The 23,699-nt window shown below is 61.1% G+C and overlaps 2 protein-coding genes across 2 annotated transcripts in view; one reads left to right on the plus strand and one right to left on the minus strand.

Annotated features, from left to right (window-relative positions):
* Positions 1-1,134, minus strand: part of SHANK3 (SH3 and multiple ankyrin repeat domains 3) — a 288,859-nt gene extending 287,725 nt beyond the window's left edge. The window contains exon 1 of the mRNA XM_034063065.1: positions 912-1,134. Within this exon, the coding sequence (XP_033918956.1) occupies positions 912-974 (63 nt within the window). The 5' untranslated portion in view covers positions 975-1,134. The remainder of the gene's footprint in view (positions 1-911) is intronic.
* Positions 973-16,260, plus strand: LOC117436181 (proline-rich protein 2-like). Its single transcript, XM_034062862.1, has 2 exons — positions 973-1,218; positions 15,385-16,260. The coding sequence occupies exons 1-2, from the start codon at positions 973-975 to the stop codon at positions 16,258-16,260; spliced, it is 1,122 nt and encodes a 373-aa protein (XP_033918753.1).
* Positions 16,261-23,699: the final 7,439 nt, after the last annotated feature.

Genomic DNA, 23,699 nt, shown 5'->3' on the forward strand with positions numbered 1-23,699 from the left:
CTCATCTCCTGCCCACAGTGACTTGTCCCGGAGCACTGGCTCCTTTCAGCCCACCCATCACTGCTCCCAGCACCCCACCTCTAATGAACGCTCTTCTTCATGAGGGCCACAGTTACCACAACCCTTCAGGAAACTTCTTCCCAGCACAGACCAGTTTCCAACCACTCACACCCAGTGCCCCAGGTAACACCCAGCACTGCCCCTGTCTGCAACAGCCACCCTACAGCCTCTGTGGGTCACTGTGCCTTGATGGACACCCACCGTGCTGGGGTCAACAATCACCACATCACCCTCTGCCCCTCCACGTCACCCTTTGCCCCGTGGCACAGCCAACACTGCACAGTGCCCATGCCCCCATGTCACACGCAGCTGCCGGCCCCCTGCCCGGTCCGTCTGCAGGCAAGCGGCTGTCAGCTCCTGCAGCCTGGCTCAGCCGGTGCTGGTGCCGTGCTGGAGCAGTGCTGGTACCGGCACCGTGCCCGTGCTGGGTGCACCGGAGCTGCTCCCCCGGCCAGCCCCGCTGTGCCGCGCTCAGCACAGCCGGTCCCGGGCTGCGGCTGCACCGGGAGCCCCGGAGCGCTCCGGCCGCGCTGTGCCCCGGAAAGCAGCGCTGCAGCGGGGATGCACCCGCGTCCGTGCCTGCGGGCTCTGCGGGGAGAGAGGGAGCGGGGGGACAGCGGGGCAATGGGGAGCGGGGGGACAGCGGGGCAGTGGGGAGCGGGGGCAGCAGGCACCGGGGAGCCAGGCAATGGGGAGTCAGGCAATGGGGAGTCAGGCAATGGGGAGCGGGGCACGGGGAGAGGGGCAGTGGGGAACGGGGGCACCGGAGCCGTCCTGCGGGGCCCGCGGCAGTGCAAAGTTTTCCGGTGGCGCCGGGGCCGCGCAGGGAGCGGGGCCGGTGCAGAACTCACCGTCTGCTGCAGGTCGGGGATGCCGATGCGGACGACGATGGCGCCGGGTGCGGGCTCCTCCATGCGCGCCGCTGCCGCCAGCGTTGGGGAGCGGGGCCCGGTGGGGGTCCTGGCCGGGTCGAGCCGCGTGTCCTCCCGCAGGCCGGGGCCCGGCTCTCCGGAGCGGGGCTCTGGCGGCGGTGACTCGGGGCTCTCATGCTTGCTGCCGGCCGGGCTCAGAGGCATGCTCCGTGCGGGGCGGCCCGAGCGGCTCCGGCACCGCGGCCGCGCTCACTGCCTGCCCGGGGGCCTGCGGGTGGGACAGGCGGTCAGCGAGGGGACCATCACTGCGGGCGGACACCCCCCCCAAGGACGGACCCCGCAGAGCACTGCGCGATGCACCCCGGGCACCCCCCACGGACCTTTACAGAGCCCCGAGGGGCACACGGACATCCCCCTCTTGGGGCCCTCCCCCAGGAACCCCCATGCAGGATCCCATAGAGGCACACCCCCGGGCTCCCCATGGCAGCCCCATCCCACACATCCCCAGGGATCCTTGTGTGATCACCCCAACCGCACATGGGAAATCCCATGTCAGGGACACACATCACCAAGCAGCCCCCCACCATATACATTCCCACATGTGCCCTCCTTCCCCCACAAGGTAATGCTGTTGCATCCCCTTCCCAACCCCCCCTGCACTGAGTCCCATCAGCCACTCAGCAGGGACCCTTCCTCATCCTCACAGCAGAGCATAGACCTGCTCCCGCTGAGCCCACCCCAGGCACATGGACACCAGAGCCTCTGGTCACCCCAGCCACCAGGGCCAGCACAAAGGGTCTGGACACAGCACCCTGGGCAGAGGACAGGTTGTCCCAGCTTATGGGGCTGCTCTATTCATTTGAGAACCACCTTCTCTCCATCATGTTTGATAATCACCATCTCTGAACAGCCCTGTCCCCCCATCTGCAACCATGATTCTCCATCTCCACATTTGCACCAGCATATCTGGAGGGCTGCCTGGCTCCTTCCCCATTACAAGGGAGGCTGGACACCATCAGGACATGCAGGGGTCACTGGAGGGCTCAGCCTACCTGTGGGTTTCACAGGAAAAGTTCCTGATTCTGATCTTATCATCTGTTCATTCATCACAGAATCAAGCAGCTTGGAAAAAACCTTAAGCTCATCCAGTCCAACCATTCCCAGCCCTGCCAAGGCCACCCCTGCCCCATGGCACTGGGGCCTCATCTCCATGGGGTGTGAACCCTTGCAGGGCCGGTGCCTGCAGCCCTGCCCTGGGCAGCCTGTTCCAATGCCTGAGCACCCTGTGGGGCAGGAATTGTTCCTCAGCTCCATCTAAACCTGCCCTGGTGCAGCTTGAGGCCGGTTCCTCTTGTCCCATCCCTTGTTCCTTGGGAGCAGAGCCCAGCCCCTCCTGGCTCCATCCTCCTGCAGGCACTTGGAGGAGCCATCAGGTCCCCCTGAGCCTTCTCTTCTCCATCTGAACCCCACAGCTCCCTCAGCCCTTCCCCATCTCTTGTGCTCCAGGCCCTGCTCCAGCTCCATTCCCTTCTCTGGCCCCATCCAGCCCCTCAAGGTCTCTCTTGCAGTGAGGGCCCCAGAACTGAACCCAGGATTCAGGTGCAGCCTCCCCAGTGCCCAGCACAGGGGCACAATCCCTGCCCTGGCCCCGCTGCCTGCTGTGAGTTCCTGCTGTCCTGCTCAAGGTGTTCCTCACTCAGTGCACACCCACAGAGCAGCCCCATAGTCCCGGCTCCAGCAGCTCCCATCAGCAAGGGCTCTGCTGGGGGATTCCCAAACCGCAGGATGTGGCTGTGCCCTTGTGCCAGGGGTTCAGGAACGGGAGGAGGCTGACCCGTGTTGTCACCCCACAAACCCACCTCAGGGGGACCATGTGCACTCACACTGACACAGGGCAGGCTCAGCTACCATCAGATCCAGCACAGAGCACAGACACATCCTGCCCGTGCCCAGCAGATGACAGCCACAGGAACACCCGCAGAGGGTCAAGCTCTTGCTCCTTGCTCCCAGGCTGGGACAGGAGCAGATGGGCTGATCTCTGCAGGGCTGTTCCTGGGGCTGTGTCTGGCCCACCAACGGCTGGGAGTCAAGGCTTTAATCTACATGACAATCCTCAAACAGAAATAGCCCCCAAAGCACTGAGAGCTGTAGGGAATGGCCTGGATCCATGCAGGAAGTGACTAATGGCTCTTCCTCCACCCCGAGGCCAGGGCACTGCACCCGTGAGAGCCTCAGGCAGCATTCCCAGCTGGAGCTGCACAACAGGGACTGGCACAGGAGGTGGCACCCACGGCACTGGGTGAGCACTGCAACTGGCACCAGCCCCAGAGCGGAAACCGGGTCTGGATCCTGACAAACAATGAGATCAGCCCAGGAGCAACTGAAGCCTCCGGGCTCCTCCTTTCCTCCCACCAGTGCCCTGCGTTGGACAGACACAAGTCCCTCTGCCTATGACCCTGTGTTGGGTTGAAGGGACCTTAAAGCTCCTCCAGCTCCAACCCCTGCCACGGGCAGGGACCCCTTCCACTGGAGCAGCTGCTCCAAGCCCCTGTGTCCAACCTGGCCTTGAGCACTGCCAGGGATGGGGCAGCCACAGCTTCTCTGGGCACCCTGTGCCAGCGCCTCAGCATCCTCACAGGGAACAGCTTCTGCCTCAGAGCTCAGCTCAGTCTCCCCTCGGGCAGGTTAAGTCCCTGGGAGCAGGACCAGCCCCTCCTGGCTCCATCCCACTCTCCAGCAGCTCAGGGAGCTTCAGGCCCAGCTCCCACTTCCGGGAATTCAGGAAGGGAACCACGACCACCCCATGGTGCTGCCTCAGCCCCCGCAGGCACCAACCTCCATCCACTCGGCAGCAGGACCTGCCCCAACCCACCCATAGCCTGCGGGTCCCAGTGGGGACCCCTCTATGGGACATCCCTCCCCCTGCCCACACGCTGCTGCTGTAGCTCTGTTCAACTGCTGCCGTTCATGGGGTTCCTTTCTTCCCTCTTTCCTGGCTTCTTGCTTCACTAAGGGGAGAAATCCAATGCTCCAGATGGTAATTGCCAGGATTATTCCTGCCTTTCCCCCCCCCCCCCCAGTCTTCTGGTCCCTCATCAGTTCCCAATAATGGCTAAGCCACAGCCGTGAATGGTTGGGAAATGCAGTGGCCACCCCCGAACTCCATCACAGACTTGCAGAGTCATTCACATTCATTTGCTCTTATTGAATCAACTCCTCTGCTGAGGCGAGAGAAAAATCCCTTATCTTGGAGGAAAAGATACAAGTTGAGTAGCTCAGAAATGATAACCCAGAGAGTCCTGTTCTGAGCCCAGGAACACGGTGAGGAATCATCACCAGGAGTCAGAAACCCTTCCAAGAGGATTTCCCAGCAAGAGGCACAGACCAGGGACACATCCATCACCCATCCCTGGACCAGCAGAGCTCCAGCACATGCCACAAGAGCACCAGTGAACGAAACCCAGAGCAGAGCAGTTGGGTTGGGTCACTACACAGTGGCCCCCACAAGGTGGTCTAAAGTTGAGCCCCATTACTTCTCATACAATGGGATGAGTGTTCCCCTATGGGCTGCCCCACTCCCCTGTCCCTGGGGCTACAGAGCCTAAGCCACCCCCTACATCCCTCTGATAAGGCAGCCATGCCATAGGGATCATCACACACTGCTCAAACCCACTGGCATCCATCAGGGCTCCGGGTCACCCTGGGTTAGAGGTAACAGAACCATGGCCACCACACTATGTATTACTGCATTATTGCTGCTCTGCAGGGAAGCATCCTACTGGGAAACCCTGGGAATGAGCAGCACTAATACTGCTCAGCACTAGCACCGCTCAGGACTAACACTGCTCATCACTATCACTGCTCAGCACTAACACTGCTCAGCACTAGCACCGCTCAGCACTAACACTGCTCATCACTATCACTGCTCAGCACTAACACTGCTCAGGACTAGCTGTGTCCGATCTTTCCTTGCTTTTGCAATGGCTTTTTCCCAGCCCACACTTCCCAGGGCTTCACCCTCTCCTGCCTGCCCCTGGGCAGCTCTGCTCCTTTGTTTGTGGTAGGAGCTACACACAGAGCAGCAACTGGATGCAGGCTCAGGCTTCATTGCAGCTGAACAAGTGCTGCTCCTATGGTGTCTGCTTGCACAGCATGCAAGGAAGGAGCTCTGCCCTGTGAGGGTGCTGAGGCGCTGGCACAGGGTGCCCAGAGCAGCTGTGGCTGCCCCATCCCTGGCAGTGCTCAAGGCCAGGTTGGACACAGGGGCTTGGAGCAGCTGCTCCAGTGGAAGGGGTCCCTGCCCGTGGCAGGGGTTGGAGCTGGAGGAGCTTTAAGGTCCCTTTCAACACAAACCAGTCTAGGTGCTGTGATTCTGTGATTCTAACACTAGGATACCATCTGAGGCAGCTGGTGAAGGGAAACTCTTGACCTGTCCTGTTCAAATACATGATTTGCATTAACTAATTTAATCTTCATTATGTCAGAGAGCAAAAAGGACTCAGGATTTCTGCCCTAATGATTAGAAAGGTTGCTGGGGGCTGGGATCTGTTGCAATTGAGTCCCTCTTAATACAGGAGGTGGAAATGGTTGAGTTTTAAAGTTCCTTCAACCTGAACTATTACATGGTTCTGCTCCAGACCAGCACGGAGGCATTGCACTGGGACGGGGCACATCCCCCTGCCTGCACCAGCATCCCCCTGCCTGCAGCCCCTGCAGAGCCCCCCTCCACAGACCAGAGCCATGCTTGCTCCCTGGTTCCCACTGAGCTCTGCTCACACTGGGAGCCTGCTCCTGGCTCCATCACAGGGGTTCCTCCCACCCTAGCTGCTCCCAGCACTGGGAGCCACTGGTCACACTTCCAGCGCTGCCTGGAGCCCCCAGCCCCTCATCCCCCTCACCTCAATGGGTCTGAGTGTCCATGCTCACCGCAGCAGAGCCCATGGACCAGCAGAGCCTCTCCCCACACAGCCCCAGCGTTACCAATGGAGCAGGGCTGCGGTCGATGGCCACAGGCACAGGGACAGGGACAGGCACAGGCACCGGAACAGGCACAGGAACAGGGACAGGGACAGGCATGGGAACAGGCACAGGGATAGGCTCCTTGGAGGGCTCTGTCCCCATCACAGACCTGACCTCAGTGCCCTTAGTGTCAGGAGCCCAGAGCTCCCCCAGGGCTGGTCCCAGTGTCCTGCCCAGCACCAGGGCCCCAGTGCCGGAGCCGCCCTCTGTGCTTATCTGGCACAAGCAGGGCCAGGTCACCCGGCACCAGTGTTTGCCATGGCTCTGTCCCAGTGCCACGTCAACGGTAGCATGGTCTGTACCAGCCCAGCCTTGCCCTTTGCCACCACTGCCCTAGCCTCCAGAGCTGCCCCATAGGGCAGGGCAGGCACAGCACTCGCCCCACAGTCTTGGGATGCAGGGATCTCATGAGCAGCAGGAGCAGAGCCCATTGCAGCACCTGATGGGTAATGCTAATGCCCATGTATTTTCCCTTTGCCTGTTTTTCAGGGTCACTTGGGATATGTGGATGGTTAAAGGGCAGGTCCCACTGCACTGCCCATGGGAGCAAACCCACTGCCCCAGCAGGCAGGGGGATGCAGAACGGTGCTGACCCCAGAGAGGGCAGCGGGATGAGGAGCAGCACCCTGTGCCCACACAGGGATCCTGTCTGTGGGGTGCTGGGCACAGGGATTCCTGAGAGCTGCCCCTTGCTGCCTGCATCTGCTGCAGGAAAGGAGCCCAGAGCCACCAGTGGGTGCAGCACTGAAGAACCACTGGACCAGATTCCCTGCTGGGGGATCATGGAATCACCCAGGTGGGAAAAGATGTGTAAGCTCATCCAGTCCAACCATTCCCAGCACTGCCAAGGCCACCACTAACCCATGGCACTGAGGGCCTCGTCTATGCCATGTGTGAACACTTAGAATCATAGAATGGTTTGGGTTGGAAAGGACCTCAAGATCACCCAGTTCCAACCCCCTGCCATGGGCAGGGACACCTCACACTAAACCATATCACCCAAGGCTTCATCCAACCTGGCCTTGAACACTGCCAGGGATGGAGCATTCACAACCTCCCTGGGCAACCCATTCCAGTGCCTCAGCACCCTCACAGGAAAGAACTTCTTCCTTATATCCAATCTAAACTTCCCCTGTTTAAGTTTGAACCCATTACCCCTTGTCCTATCACTACAGTCCCTAATGAACAGTCCCTCCCCAGCATCCTTACAGATACTGGAAGCTGCTCTGAGGTCTCCTCCCCATCACAGCTGCACTGCTGGCCCAGGTTATGTCCCAGCCTGCTTTGCCCTGAACACAGCTACACCTCCTGCTGGTGCTGCAGAGCAAACTGACACAGGAGCAGGAGTGAAGGGCTGGGGTAGGAAGTCAGTCCCAGCCCCATCACACTGCACACACAGTGCGTGTACCATAGAATCACAGCTGGAAGGGACCTTAGGGAGCATCTGTAGCCTCAGAGATCCAGGTTCCTGTCACATGCCACTGCTCCGGGTCTGTTTCTTGCACTGAACGCTGCCCCTGCAGCCTCTGCCACCCTGGAGCAGGGCTCAATGGAGCAGCCTCACTGGGATGCACTGGGATCCAGGGGCTCCCCCCGCAGCACTGAGCACGGGTGTAGCCATGGGAACATCACTGAACACAGTCACCATGGAAACCAGAGCCACACACTGTCACCAGCACAACACGCTGCCATCAGCACAACACGCTGCCGCTGAGCACATGCGAGGGCCTGCACACCCCATGGGGTCCCATGTGCACCCTGCGGGGTCCCGGGTCCTGCCCTCTGCCATGCTCCCCATGTGCACAGGATGGGCTGGAATCTGCTCCCATTCCAAAGCCTCTGAACCCATCAGCTCCTCTCATGGAGCCAGAGCATAAGGACACACACACACACACAGTCTCAGTGCAGGAGGGGTCGTGCCTGGGACAGAGGCAGGACACAGGCAGGAGGAACCAGACCCTGGCAGAAAGCACACACAGGCACAGGGTCCCAAGCCTGGTTTGTGTTGGAAGGGACCTTACAGCTCCTGCAGCTCCAACCCCTGCCATGGGCAGCCCTGCAGGTCAGCACAGCCCAGGAGGGTGCCACAGACAAGGACAAGGAAGCACAGTCATCATCCCACCCTCGCTCACAGGCTCCTCTGTGTCCTCACGTGGGGCACAGACCCACAGCCGAAGGAAGCAAGAAACCTGCTGTGCAGGACCTGCTCCTCATCACCACCAGCTCGCTCCCATCACCACCAGCTCAGTCCCATCACCACCAGCTCGCTCCCATCACCACCAGTTCGCTCCCATCACCACCAGCTCAGTCCCATCACCACCAGCTCGGTCTCATTACCACCAGCTCGCTCCCATCACCACCAGCTCAGTCCCATCACCACCAGCTCGATCCCATCACCACCAGCTTGCTCCCATCACCACCAGCTCAGTCCCATCACCACCAGCTCAGTCCCATCACCACCAGCTCAGTCCCATCACCACCAGCTCGCTCCCATCACCACCAGCTCGCTCCCATCACCACCAGCTCGCTCCCATCACCACCAGCTCAGTCCCACCACCACCAGCTCAGTCCCATCACCACCAGCTCGCTCCCATCACCACCAGCTCACTCCCATCACCACCAGCTTGCTCCCACCACCACCGGCTCAGTCCCATCACCACCAGCTCGCTCCCATCACCACCAGCTCGCTCCCATCACCACCAGCTCGCTCCCATCGCCACCAGCTCGGTCCCATCACCACCAGCTTGGTCCCATCACCACCAGCTCACTCCCATCACCACCAGCTCGCTCCCATCGCCATGCCCTCACTCAGCCCCACTGCAGTGGCCTGTCCCTGTCCCAGCACAGCACCAGTACCACCCCAGCCCCACTGACACTCCCCCCAGCAGAGTGCAGGGTGCTGAGCCCATCCCTCGGTGTGGCTCTGACCTGTTCCCAGTGCTCGGTGCCGCCTGGCACAGACACTCTCCAGAGCTGGTGCTGGGATGGCCACGACCCCTCAGGAACATCCTGCACCACCACCACCCTGAGCTGCTCCTGCTTAGCTCCTGGCTAATAGGATAACGCTGCCTCCATCTGCCTGTCTGGGACTAATCCCTGCAGCATCCCTCCCCTTCCTGCTCCCAGCCCACAGGAGCTGCTTGGGAAGAAGATCCAGGCAGCAGCCACAGGATGGGCACAGCAGGGACAGAGCAGGGCAGCACACAGTGATGCTGAGCAGCATCCCCATGAAGGACCTTCCCCTGCAGGGCTGGGAACAGCAACGGGGATTGCCTGAGCCAGGCCTGGCTCCATGGCCCTGCTCCCACTGGGATGTGCCATTCTGCTGTGGAGGGAGGACCAGAACAGAGCTGTCTGCTGTGGAGTGACCTGCTCAGGTGTTCTTGTGGCACTGACACAGCAACGTTATGGGACCTGCAAGTCACAGATGTGCTCTGGGAACAGGCAGGATGGGCTCAGAATCACAGAACTGGATTAAGTTTGGGTGGGAAGAGACCTTAAAGCTCATCCCATTCCAATCCCTGCCACAGCAAGGGCACCTGGATCCCAGCAGGATGAGCCTGTGCAGACCTGGCTGGTCCATTCCCCCAGGACCTCTTGACGCCTCCTCAAACACATCAGGTAGCAACGACCCATCTCAGACCCCCCTGCACCACTTCCAATCTGACCTCACCCCAACTCCTGCATCCTCAGCTCTGCCCCAGCACCAGTGTCCTGGACAGGTCACCCATCCCAGTACATGCACTGGACCCCAAGCCCCAGCCTCTGCCGTTACCTCCCAGGGTACTCCATAGGGTCAGGACAGAGCTTACCTGGAATGAGTGGCACGGGCACAGGGTCACAGCGCTCCCTCTTCATCAACCTGTGGACAAGAGAGCAAGGAGAGCGTCAGCAGAGAGCCAGTTCAGCACCAGTGCAGCATCAGTGCAGCACCAGTACATAGCCAGTGCACCAGTGCTGCACCAGCACCACACCAGTGCCACACCAGCACCACACCAGTGCCATGCAGGACAGCAAGGAGAGGGGCAGAGCCACCTCCAGCATGTGCTGCCCCACTGCAGCAGCAACCTGAGCCCTGTGGGCCCATCCTCACCCCACAGACAGCACATTCACTGCCCTCCAAGGGGAGCCACAGGTGCTCTGCCCCTCAGGGCCCTGCTGCACAGCACAGCTCAGTGGGACCATGCATGAGGATAATGCATTCCCAAGAGAACCAGCCCAGCTCAGAGCACCAGGGAAGGGGATGCAGCCCCCATGGGTCGGTCGGCACTGGGCACAGGGTGCTGTGGGGGGCAGGAGCCAGGACCCCACTTGTGGGTGCAAGGGGACAGGGGGTGACACTGGGCTGAAACCTCCCTAAGAGCAGCTCCAGTGGGAGCACTGCTGCCATATGGACAAGTGTACAGTGACACTGCTGAAGTCCATGGGGCCACCACAGGATGCTCTAGACAGAGCTGCTGCTGCCCCATTGACACCCTCCTGAGAGCAGCTCATGGGACCACTTGTGCCACGAAACACAGGAAACCACCTCAGCTGCTATTGCAGGACCTGCAGGACATCCACAGGGCACCTGTCCTGCTCCAGCTGTGCACATCTGGAGCTTGGGGCCGGGGGAAGGTCAGATGGAGAAGAGAAGGCTCAGGGGGACCTGATGGCTCCTCCAAGTGCCTGCAGGAGGATGGAGCCAGGAGGGGCTGGGCTCTGCTCCCAAGGAACAAGGGATGGGACAAGAGGAACCGGCCTCAAGCTGCACCAGGGCAGGTTTAGATGGAGCTGAGGAACAACCTTCTCCTCCCAAGCTCCATCCTTGCTGCCCCCAGGTAGGCAGGCCCCAGAGCAGCACCAGCCATGGGGACACACGACCGGTAACAGCAGAGGCACAGGAAGCTTGGAACAGGAGCATCTTTTCCCAGCACTGATAACAAGCAGAGGAGATTTACGAGTTTATTATTGGACCCAACAAATTAAACTCTTCACAGAAGAATAAATTATGCAGACGATACTCAATGTATTTAGGCTGCAGCTTACAGGATCCCGGCCCTCAATCCCTGAGGATCTCTGGAGCCAGAGGGGCTGTGTTCAGAGGAGCAGGGGTAGCTCCAGGGAGGCTGTTACTCCTCCTGCTCATAAATGGCAATTCTGCCTCACGCTTGTCTAAGCTGACTCTTGGATGACAAACATCCACATTCCTGCCTTTTCCTGCAGCTTTTTCCCTTTCCGGGATACAAACTGAAACACGGGAGACTGAGCTGAGCTCTGAGGCAGAAGCTGTTCCCTGTGAGGGTGCTGAGGCGCTGGCACAGGGTGCCCAGAGAAGCTGTGGCTGCCCCATCCCTGGCAGTGCTCAAGGCCAGGTTGGACACAGGGGCTTGGAGCAGCTGCTCCAGTGGAAGGGGTCCCTGCCCGTGGCAGGGGTTGGAGCTGGAGGAGCTTTAAGGTCCCTTCAGCACAGAGCAGTCTGGGGTTCTATGATTCTCTGATAAGAGGCAGCTGCAGACTCACAGTAAGCACAGCAGCAGGTCCCAACCACCTGACAGATATGACATGATCAGGAGCAAGTCAGGGGATGTAAAATCAGCCCCAAGACAGCTGGGAGCCAGGAGCACCTGGAGATTCCTATGTCAGGAGACTGTGGGAATGCCCTTGTATACAGGGGGATATCCATGGGGTTACAAGCTCCTCAGCACCCTCACAGGGAACAGCTTCTGCCTCAGAGCTCAGCTCAGTCTCCCCTCTCTTGGGCAGGTTCAAGCCATTCCCCTTGGCCTGTCCCTACATCCCTGGTCCCAAGCCCCTCTCCAGCTTTCCTGCAGCCCCTTCAGGCACTGGAGCTGCTCTCAGGTCTCCCCTTCTCTTGTCCAGGCTGCCCCAGCCCAGCTCTCTCAGCCTGGCTCCAGAGCAGAGCTGCTCCAGCCCTCGCAGCAGCTCCATGGCCTCCTCTGGCCTCACTCAGTAGGACACACATAGGATGGGGCTCAGCCCACAGCCCCATGCTGCAGCCCCTATGTCCCGTACCCGCACACAGGACTCGCACCCCCTTCCCAAGGGATCCCCCACGCTGTGGGGCCCGGCAGGAGGCTCCTGCGGGAAGGAAGGTGCCCCCGCGCTGCCCGGACCCACATCCGCCCTACGGAACAGCCGCGGCCAGGGTCGAGCTCTGCCGTTTCCTCCCATTCTCTGCGCTCCCATCAGGATGTCTATAAAAAGCCGACAGATCCAGACCTGGAAGCCCAAACCACACCCTAAGGGAGCCGGGAATGCCAGTGTGTGTGTCCCGGAGGCAGCCCGGAGCCCCGGGGGGGGGCAGGACACAGCGGCTCTGAGCCCGAGGGTTCTCAGTGCCAACGAGCCCAGCCAAGCACCGACCCACTGAGGTCCCCCCTGCCCTGCGACCATCACCCGGGCGTGGAAGAGCAGCCAAAGTCCCAGCTCCTCCCCAGGCAGCAGCCCCTGCAAACCGGAGGGGCAGGAGGACACTCATGGGACGCATCCTGCTTTGCTTAGCCCCGTTCCCCAGAGGCACCGGGTGGGCACAGCCGGGTCCGTGCATCGCGGGGCCGGTGCAGGCAGCTCCCGCTGCGGCCGGAGCGCGTCCATCAATGTTTAATGAGCGGAGCCGGCTCTCGACCGCTTCTCCGGTTACCGAGTGCCTGTCCCCGCACCGAGGAGGTGGTGCTGCTGGTGGTGGTGGTGCTGGTGCTGCTGGTGCTGCTGCCGCTGCTGCGGGTGATGGCACAGGGCCCCATTCAGGGAAGTTCGGGCTGATCCTGCACAAAGGCAGCGCTGCCCTTCCCACGCTGCCATCAGGAGCCAAGACACGGAACCAGCGCAGTGCCTGTTGTCACAGTTACAGCAGCTCCGTGTGTGCACGAGTGGGATGGCAATTCACTCCTGTGCTCCTCTCAGCTGCGTGCCCCCTCCCCCCCATCCACTCCTGCCCCATAGGGGAGTCCTGCCCCACAGGGGTGGTCCTGCCCCACCAGGCCATCAAGCTCCTGCTGCATCCAGGCTCCTCCTCCCTGTGTTTCTGGTGCCAAGGGACTACCAGATCCCACCTTCCAGGTTAACAGCACTGGGCTGAAGCAGGGCAGGACACGGAGAGGACCCTTCCCCTCTGCCCCTCCAGCCCTGCTGAGCAGAGGAGAGCCTGAAATCCTGTCCTGGGAATGTTCCTCAGCCCCAAGGGCTGCTCCAATCCCACATCCCATCACACAGCTCTGCCCTGGGAGGGTGCTGAGGCATAGGGTGCCCAGAGCAGCTGTGGCTGCCCCATCCCTGGCAGTGCTCAAGGCCAGGTTGGACACAGGGGCTTGGAGCAGCTGCTCCAGTGGAAGGGGTCCCTGCCTGTGGCAGGGGTTGGAGCTGGAGGAGCTTTAAGGTCCCTTTAACACAAACCATCCCATGATTCTGTGATACCCCAAACACCACCCCCAGCTTGGGCCCAGCTGCACACAGCCCCACAGCTGACTGACATCCTGTGCTTCATTCCATGGCAGGCCCAGCCTCCATCCCCCCCATGGTCAGGGACCCCTCAGCTCCACCTGTGCACTGCTGTGCTCTGTACCCCATCCCTGTGCCCATCTCCATGGTGCTCCTCACCACTTGCAGATGTGCTGCTGCTCATGAGTGCGGAGGCACAACGGGAATTTTTAGCTGATGAAATCTCAGCAGCACTCTCTATAGTGTGGTGCTGGTGCCTGTTCCTGTGCCCCCCCCCCCCGGACACAGCACCGGTGCCAGAGAATACACAGTACAGCATTATTCATACCACAATACTAATGTTAGGAATACTTGGGTGTTATCCTGAGGCCCCTTCCAACTCCAACAACCCTGTGATTCTCTGCTATTGAGGTGTTACACAGCCTGTACAGCCACAACACAAACAGTATTGAAGAAGACCTTGTAATAATCTCTTTCATGCCCTTCTTTGCCCCCAGCCCCTTTCACCACTTATCTGTCCAGATGGGCAGAGCACAGAGGGGTCCTGTGCAGTGTGAAGTGCACACAAACCTTGTCTGGCTTTTAAGTGTGGGTATAAAATACATTATGGAACCTTGACTGTGTCTCCATTACCCACATGTCGCTGTTGAGACAGGACAATGGAAGTTGTGAGTGAAGTTATCCCTCTGGAGAGCTGGACCAAGAGGAGGCCCATGCAGGAGCTGATGCCAAGTGCCCAGGTCCTCCCCTTACAACCCACTTCCCTGGCACAAACCCACAGGAGCCAAGAGAGCATCTCATGGGCCAGCACAGCCAGAGTCACCATGCCCTGCCCCAGGTGCCATTGCAGAGCTGGCCTCGTGTCTGATGCTGTCTCTCAGTGATGCCTGGCAGCTGCAACCCTTCCATCCCCGAAGGCCTTGAGGGTCCCTGCCTGTTGGCATCAAGGCAAGAAGCAGCAGGTACAGCACTTGTTTAAATCCTATTTGCTTAACCCGTTGCTCCCTCCATGCTGGCACCAGGATTTACATAGACACTCACAGGCACTTATGGGTATGAGCACCAGGGTAGGTAAACCTGGCTCTGGTTTACCTGGCAGCTGCTCCAAGCCCCTGTGTCCAACCTGGCCTTGAACACTGCCAGGGATGGGGCAGCCACAGCTTCTCTGGGCACCCTGTGCCAGCGCCTCAGCACCCTCACAGGGAACAGCTTCTTCCTCAGAGCTCAGCTCAGTCTCCCCTCAGGCAGGTTAAAGCCATTCCCTCTTGTCCCATCTTACTACGAAAACGGAGCTGACACACAAAAGAGCACAGGAAAATGGTGTGTTGAGCATCCAAGCAGAGCCCTGAGGGCAGATACACCCTATTGTCCACTGGTACAAGGACCACAAACAGGTATGTTCCAAAAGCAACCACACTACCAGAGCAAATTCATCCCCCACAAGTCCCACTTTTGTCTGACGCTTTTGGACCACCCCGCGGGTGTCGTGGTTCCCATCCCTGATGCAGGCTCTGAAAAGCAGCGATTCTGTTCCCAGCACATCCCCAATCCCAAACCGCGGCCCCTGCTTCCAGCACGTCCGTGTGGCTGCAGACAGCACCTACCCCCGAGCTGCAGCGAGTCCTTACCCCCGAAACAGCCTCCGGCGACAGCCACAGCCCCCGCTCTGCATCCCACACACCCCACAGCACAGCCCAGCCCAGCAGAGCGCCTGGCTCCTACACAGCTGTTGGTCCCGAGTGCCGGATCCCAGTGCCAGCCCCGGCCCCGCTCCGCAGCCATCCCACTGCAAACAGCACTGCGGCCGCCCCACACGCACATCCCACCGCGAACCACAGCCCGGTCCCAGGATGGGCACCGACCGCCTCACTTCCCAGTAGCACCCCAGTGCCAACCGGTAACACCAACCACAGACCCTGACACCTTCCCCCCCCCCCATCCCACACACAGCAGCGCACAGACCCCGGCCCCCGCCGCCGAGCTCCGCCGGTAGCAGGGGCTGCTGCCGCCGCCATCCCACCCGCCCTGCACCGGCACCAGCGGCAGAGCCCTCCCGGAGCCGGACCCACAACCGGACCTAGAGCAGAACCCGGAGCCGGACCCACAACCGGACCTAGAGCAGAACCCGGAGCCGGACCCACAACCGGACCTAGAGCAGAACCCGGACCCGAACCCACAACCGGACCTAGAGCAGAACCCGGAGCCGGACCCACAACCGGACCTAGAGCAGAACCCGGAGCCGGACCCACAACCGGACCTAGAGCAGAACCCGGAGCTGGACCCACAACCGGACCTACAGCAGAACCCGGAGCCCAACTGGGACCCGAAGCAGGAGCCGAAACCGGAGCCAAAGCAGAACTCGAAGCCGAACCCGGGGCCGAAACCGAACTCGAAGCTGAAGCCGAAGCCGGAGCCGAAGCCGAGCTCGGACCTGAGACCGGACCCGAACCCGGACCCGACCCCCCCGTCCCCCCCCCCCGTTACCTGTGGGGCAGGCGGCGGGGCCCGAGCCACCATCGCGGCCGCAGCCGCCGGGAGGGGGCGGGGCGCGGCGGGGGCGGCCGGAGCCGCGGGCGTCAGTTTCGGTAGTTGCCATGGGAACGGTGAGCGGGGGGCGGGGCCCTCGGCGGCACCGGAGCCTCCCCCCGAGCACCGGCACCCCCGGGCAGACCCCTCCCCCCCACCAGAGCCGGCACCGGAAGCGCCGGGACCCACCGAACCCCCCCCGGGGCTGCCCGAGAGCCTGCGGGGACCCTCCCGTCGAGGGCATCCCACGGAGCTGCCGGTGCCGTTACCCAGTTGGGACCCAGCCCCAGTGCTGCCGTTACCCGGTTGGGACTCAGCCCCGGTGATGCCGTTACCCGACTGAGGCTCACCCCGGTGGTGTCGTTACCCGTCCAGGACTCAGCCCCCGGTGCTGCCGTTACCCAGTTGGGACTCAGCCCCCGGTACCACCGTTACCCGTCCGAGGCTCAGCCCCGGTGGTGCCATCACCCGGCCCAGGCTCAGCCCCCGGTGGTGCCGTTACCCGGTTGGGTCTCAGCCCCGGTGGTGCCGTTACCCGGTTGGGGCTCAGCCCCGGTGGTGCCGTTACCCGTCCGAGGCTCAGCCCCGGTGGTGCCGTTACCCGTCCGAGGCTCAGCCCCGGTGGTGCCATCACCCGGCCCAGGCTCAGCCCCCGGTGGTGCCGTTACCCGGTTGGGACCCAGCCCCTGTGCCACCGTTACCTGCAGATCCCGGTGCTCCTGCCCAGGCTCCCGGTGCCCGCGGTGCTGGATCCTGCAGGAAGGCCGCGGCCGGCAGCTCAGCCCCTTTCCTGCCAGGAAGGGGACGGGACACCCCTGGCCCCGCCAGGCTTCCGCACCCTCCGCTCCCGGTGTCCGGCCGCAGCCTCCGGATGTCCCGTGCCAGGGCAAGGCCGCAGGTCCCGTCGTGCACGTGTATGTGTCACCCCACACATCACCGGCATCACCGGGGGGTGCTGAGCATCAACAGCATGCACTGAGCATCACCGGGTGTGCTGAGCATCACCGGGTGTGCTGAGCATCAACGGGTGTGCTGAGCTTCACTGGAGGGTACTGGGCTTCACTGTGGAGTGCTGAGCATCACCAGAGGGTGCTGAGCACCACTGGGATGTGCTGAGCATCATCGGGGATTCCTGAGCATCATCAAAGGGTGCTGAGCGTCATTGGGGAGTGCAGAGTATCATCGGGGAGTGCTGAGCATCACTCGCGGGGGTCAGGATGTGGCTCTGCAGCCTATCTGGGAGGCAGGAAACACCTTTAGCCGGAGCCGGGATTCTCCCTTCCTGTGGGAGCACCCTGAGCCAGGAGGAAACCCCGACGGAAGCCTGAGAGCTGCAGCAGTGCTGACGGACGGACAGACAGTTCCCCCATACCCATCCATCTGCCTCCTGGTGTCCCCCATACCCATCATCTGCTCCTGGTGTCCCCCCTCCTCATCTGCCTCCTGGTGTCCCCCCATACCCATCATCTGCCTCCTGGTGTCCCCCCTCCTCATCTGCCTCCTGGTGTCCCCCCATCCCTGTCATCCCAGCTGCAGCCACCAGAGGGGATCTCTGCTGCTCCCCAGGTCAGTGCTGTCCCTTTGGCACCAAGCTCTGCCTTAGGCCTGGTTTTGATCAGGAGATGCTCAGTTGTGACCCTTTGGGTAGTTTTTAGCTCACTTTCCGGCTTTCCTTCAGGATCCTGGAAAGCCAAGGATGTACTGTTGCTGTGGAGCTGACACCTGCCCTGGTCCCACTGCTCCCAGTGCTCTCCAGGTGCTGCAGGGCTCACATCAGCAGCTCAGAGCTGGTGCTGTGCCCATGGCTGCAGCACCACAGCATTGGGAGCACATCCCATTGGGGAAACAGGTCCTGGGGTGTGGGAATGGGACCGACTTTGACAAGAGGACAGTGGGATGGCACTGCAGTCACAGCCCTGAGAGCCCCTCCAATGCAAAACCACACATGGATTGATCCAAGCAGAGCCCAAGCAGATCCCGAAGCTGGATGATCTTAAGGTGCTTTCCACCCCAAACCATTCCATAGTTCTAAGACCTGCGAGGGCAGCATTGGCAGAACGAGTTCCTATGCCCGGGAGCAGCAGGGAGGGCAAAGGGAGACCCTTTCCAGGTCCAGCTCATTCCTGAGCTCCTTCCCACCACACCAGGCATGGCAGAAGCAGCATTCCACATGGAATGTGGCAGCTCCCTTGGGAACAATCGAGTGTGAAATGGAGCTGAAGTGAGAGACAACACTGAGAAGAGCCAAAGATGTGCTTGGCTATGGGGTCCCTGCAGCAGTTGACACATGTAGTGTGGATGAGGAGCCCCACACAATGTCTGTACATGCATGAGCCACAACATGCACACAGATAAAACTGGGCATGACACCACACATGGAATCCCCTCAGGCAGGTCAGGTTGTTGTGATCAGGCTGGAGGCTGAATCAGCATGTGAACAGATGGGCTCTGGCTCAGTGGGGTCCCGATTAGGGCTCTGCCATGAGGCAGTTGATTGTGGGGGACACGCTCTGGGGGACCCCATCCTAGGGCTGCAAACAGGGGCTCAGAGGGCAGACTGGAGCTCTCTGCCTGTCCTCCCGTCTGCAAGGGGCAGAGCACAGCAGTGGGAATGCGGAGGGTGGGATGCAGCAGGAGCTGTGTCCCAGCAGACAGGCGGAGGCAGAGCCCATCTGGTCCCTCAGCACCACCAACAGGAGGATGGTGCAGAGCAGGCAGGGTCTGGGGAACAGTCACATCCTGGGGCAGGGCTGGGAACCATCCACAGGGAGCTGAGCAGGTCCTCACGGTGACACACACCCGCAGGAAGGAGCTCTGGTGATGGCCATAGGAAGTCATTGAATCATAGCTGGTTTGGGCTGGAAGGTCCTTCCCAACCGTTGCATAACTGTGCCAGCAAACGCCTCTCAGCACAAAGTGACACCAGTGCTGAGGCACTCGGAGTGCTCGGGGATGGCTCCCAGGAGAGGAATCATAGAACCATGGAACCAACCAGCCTGGAAAAGCCCTTTAAGCTCATCCAGTCCAACCATAAACCCAGCCCTGCCAAGGCCACCCCTGCCCCATGGCACTGAGAGCCTTGCCTACACAAGTGTGTGAACCCTTGCAGGGCCGGTGCCTGCAGCCCTGCCCTGGGCAGCCTGTTCCAATGCCTGAGCACCCTGTGGGGCAGGAATTGTTCCTCAGCTCCATCTAAACCTGCCCTGGTGCAGCTTGAGGCCGGTTCTTCTTGTCCCATCCCTTGTTCCTTGGGAGCAGAGCCCAGCCCCTCCTGGCTCCATCCTCCTGCAGGCACTTGGAGGAGCCATCAGGTCCCCCCTGAGCCTTCTCTTCTCCATCTGAACCCCACAGCTCCCTCAGCCCTTCCCCATCTCTCTTGTGCTCCAGGCCCTGCACCAGCTCCATTCCCTTCTCTGGACTCAGCTCTCTGTGTGCTCTGAGCCTGCAGAGCTGGGTTCAAGGTGGGTCCTGTCTGCAGAGTGCAGCACAAGGAGCCTGAAGCTCTGGATGAGGCCATGGCTGAGCACGTGGCTCCTTGGGCACAGGGACCCTGTCCCCAGCCAGGATGAGCCAGGTCAGGGCCAGGCTGCTGAGAGCAAACCAGGCTCCATCCAGCTCCTGTTCCTCGCTGGCACCACCAAGCACCCAGCATTTATCCCCCATCACCCTTCCCGTGTCCAATGCCTGGCAGTGCTCCTGGAGGGAGTGCAATAGCTGCAGTTGGCTCTGCTTGGACCTGGCTGCACCTTCCCCTGCACCGAGCCCTGCCTGCTGCATCCTCTGTGCCATGTCCCATGGTCTGGATCCCCTCCTGTTCCCTTCCTGCCCATCCCAGTGTGTCTGGTACAAAGCCGGTGGCACAAGGAAGCTCTAAGCCTGGACAAACACAGGATGAGGCTTGCATGTCCCAGCTCCCATGACAGCAGAAGGAACAGTTCTCTCCTCATGCTCACGGTGTTGGAGCAGCTGCTGTGGGGCTCTGGAATGTCACATCTCCCAGGCTGGCAGAGGAGAGCCTCTGGCTCTGCCAGCAGCAGCCCCTGAGCCATTCCATGCTTCTGGCTTTGGTGAGCACCTGTATCCCACTGAGCACTGGGGATGAGCCTGACCCAGGCTGGAGCAGACCTGTGGCAGCGTTCGGCCACCGCCTGCCATTCCCCGAACCATGGTCACATTGAGGCATCTCCTACAGTACCACATGGAATCATAGAACATGGAATGGTTTGGGCTGGAAGGGACCTTAAAGCTCCTCCAGAGGAGAGCATGGCTCATCCAGGGCTTTCTGGATGCCCCCAGCTGCACCCTGGAGCTGTTTGAGGCATCTCGTGTGCCCAGACCCACTGCAGGACGCACTGGGGTTGAAGAGCTCACCCCTGCTCCAGGCAGCATTCCCAGTCCCACCACCAAGCCTGGAAGTGGCAGGGTCCTTGCCTGGCCAGCTTGGGGCTGAGGAGGGTGGTTGGTAATGAAGCTGGTTGGATGTCAGGAAGGAGATGGGTGCTGAGGGGGTGGTGAGGCTCTGGGGTAGGGTGCCCAGTCTGTGCTTCCATGGTTCCATAGGGACACACACAGGGTCATGGGGGGATGAAGGACACAGACCAGGATGGCTTCAGGGACCTTTACTGTGGCCAGTGGCCAGCTGCACCATGGGCAGGGAGCAGGGTGCTGGGTGCAGCCCTGCAGGGGTGCTGGGTGCTGAGTGCTTGGTGCTGGGTTCCAGCGCCGGTGCTGGGTGCTGGGTGCCAGCACCGGTGGTGGTGCAGCTTTAGGCTCTGCACTTGCAGACAAAAGGTTTCCTTTTGGTGCAGGAGTCACTGAACCAGGGCTTGAGGTCTGGAAGGGAAGGTGGCTGTCACCCTGACACACACATGTGTACATGTGTGTGTGTGTGCACACGTGTGTGTGTGTGCACATGTGTGTTGCATGCAGTGTGCACATGTGTGCACATACATGTGCGTGTTTGATTCTGCACAGCATGTGTGTGCCTGTGCACATGTACGTGTGTGTGCACATGTGTGGGTGTGCACATGTGTGTGTTGCATGCAGTGTGCACATGTATGTTTGATTCTGCACAGCATGTGTGTGCCTGTGCACATGTATGTGTGTGTGCACGTGTTCATGGGTGTGCACACCCAAGTGCACCCACGGCTGTGCTGGCAGGAGCCAGGAGGAAGGGGGACACCCATTGCACCCATTGGCTCAGGATGCTGCTGACCAGGAATGCCAGGCACCATTGAGAGTGGTGACCAGTGGTGCCAGTGACCAGGGATGCTGATGGCTGGGGATGGGGGTGTGTGGGATGCCAGTGTCCATGTCCCCATGTCCCCATGTCCCCATGTCCCCATGAACCCCTATCCCCATGTCCCATATCCCCATATCCCCATATCCCCATGTCCCCGGTGTGTCACCCACCACCTGTGTCCTGCAGTGCAGCACAGGTTCCCTTCTCTGCGGTGGGCACCTGGTGCCAGGAGCCATAGTCCAGGTTGGAGCCGTCAGACCAGCGCCAGCGCTGGCTCTGCAAGGAGAGGACACTGACACTGACACTGATGGTGACACCGGAGCATGGGGGTACCGGGGGTCTGGGTGCTGTACTCACCCCTGCTGGACGGTGCAGCCCAATCCAGAGCCCCCCCCTCGTGCTGTCCTCATCCTCATCACTGTCGCAGGGGCCGGAGCGCAGCATGGCAGTGATGGTGCGGAGCTCCCCGGGGCTGTGCACCGAGGCCAGGTGAGCCCCAGCCCCGAAGCGCCGGCAGAAGGTCTGTGGGTCACAGGGGTGACACCAGCGCCGGACCTGACCCTCAGCCCCCATCCCCACACCAGCCCTGGGCACCAGCACCAGTGCATGGCCCTGATGCAGCCCCGGCTCCTCAAACACTGTCCCAGACCCCACATCCTCATCCCAAACACAAAGCTCCAACCCAGCCCCTGCTCCCCCCTTGGCTCACCCAGCAGGAGGAGGGCAGAATGGGTGCTGCTGTGCCCACAGTGCCACACAGGGCAGCCATAGGGCTGCTGTGGGGGAGTGTCCCCAGTGGGAGCAGGGGTTGGGACTGGGAATGGGAACTGGGGTCTTGGAATGGGACTGGGGGTTAGATCAGGGGTTTGGGTGTGAGAGGAGCAGGGGTTGGGGTCTGGGAATGGGAATTGGGGTCTTGGAATGGGACTGGGGGTTAGGTCAGGGGTTTGGGTCTGACAGGGGCTGGGGTCTGGGTGCAGAACTGGGGTCATGGCCCAAACCACCCCACATTGGTCCCTGCAGACCCCTCACCTCGGCCAGTGTCCAGCTGAGCTCCTCACAGAACACCCGGTAACACCCGTCCTGGAAGGACACCCAACCCCAGGCACAGGCAGACACGTCCTGCCCTGCTGGGGTCAGGTGGGGTACACCCGTGTGCACAGTGTCCTCCCCATGCACCCCATGTCCCAGCGTCCTCCCCTTGTTCCCTCATGTCCCCTCTGTCTCCCCATGTCCCCCTTCCCTCTGTGTCCCCCCATGTGCCCCTGTATTCCCAGTGTCCCCCCACATCCCCATTTCCCCCTGTCTCCCTGTGCCCTCCATGTACCCCCTATCCCCTGTGTGTCCCCGCACCCACCGTGCAGCAGGGGCAGCAGCAGGAGGCAGCTCAGCAGCCCCAGTGTCCTGGTGGAGCCCATCGGTCTCTTACTGGGGGCACTGGGCAGGATGGGGGATGCTTAGCTCCATGCTGAGCCCCCAGACACCATGGCAGGGGCATGGGCACCCCCAGCCTGGCGGGGGGAGGCTGTGGGGTGCAGCTTTGGGGGTCAGGGTGCTCCAGCTGTTCACAGTGGGGTGCAGGGGGTACAGGGATGCAGGGTTATGGGATGCAAAGTGAAGAAGGAGTGAAGGGTACAGGATTGAGGAATGCAGGAGAGATGAAGGGTTATGGGGTGGTGCAGAGTCAATGGTTGCAGTGTTATGGGGTGCAGGGCTGCAGAGTGGGGCTGCAGGGGGAGCAGGGATGCAGTGAGCAGGGGTGCAGGATTTGGGGTGTAGCATTCAGGGGTGCAAGGAGTGAGCAACAGGGCATGTAGAAGCAGGGAGCATGGTACAGGGAGCAGGGTTATGGGGATTTGGGGTGCAGGGGGTTGGGGTACAAGGAGCAGGGTACAGGAGCAGAGGACTGTGGTGCCGCAGGGACTCACGTGTCAGTGCTCAGTGCTGCTGTAGTGCTGGTGGGACCTGAGCACCACCGGCTGCTCCTGCGGGATTTATCCATGTGGAGCCTGGGAGCCACCCATGGGGTCACCCCAGGACCCCATGTCACCCGGACCCACAGCGTCACCCAGACCCACAGCGTCACCCCAACGCAACAGGGCCCAGCCCCACAGTATCACCCGGCCCCAGTGCCGCAGCTCAGCCACGCGTGGCCCTGAAGCCTTTGATGGGAGAGATGAAAGAGGATCCATGTGTCCTGCGTGACGTGTGTGCTGCGTATGCAGTGTGTGAGGTGTGATGTGCTGCGAGTGTCACCTGTGCCGCGTGTGCCGCATGTAACGTGTGACGGGTGTGATGCATGTGCCACGTGCCGTGGGAGCAACATGAGCAGTGTGTGCAGTGGGTGCAGTGGGTGCTGTGTGTGCTGTGGGTGCTGTGGGTGCAGTGGGTGCAGTGGGTGCAGTGGATGCTGTGTGTGCTGTGGGTGCAGTGGGTGCAGTGGGTGCAGTGGATGCTGTGTGTGCAGTGGGTGCAGTGGGTGCAGTGGATGCTGTATGTGCAGTGGGTGCAGTGGGTGCTGTGGGTGCAGTGGGTGCTGT

This window comes from Melopsittacus undulatus, chromosome 5, assembly GCF_012275295.1.
Source record: "Melopsittacus undulatus isolate bMelUnd1 chromosome 5, bMelUnd1.mat.Z, whole genome shotgun sequence".
In the NCBI taxonomy this organism is placed as follows: domain Eukaryota; kingdom Metazoa; phylum Chordata; class Aves; order Psittaciformes; family Psittaculidae; genus Melopsittacus; species Melopsittacus undulatus.

Excerpts from the sequence above, each read along its gene's own strand:
- LOC117436181 (XM_034062862.1), top strand. The coding sequence starts at position 973 with ATGCGCGCCGCTGCCGCCAGCGTTGGGGAGCGGGGCCCGGTGGGGGTC. Across the intron at positions 1,219-15,384 it reads GCCTGCGGGTGGGACAGGCG|CAGGGGCTGCTGCCGCCGCC; the intron begins GTCAGCGAGGGG and ends CTCCGCCGGTAG.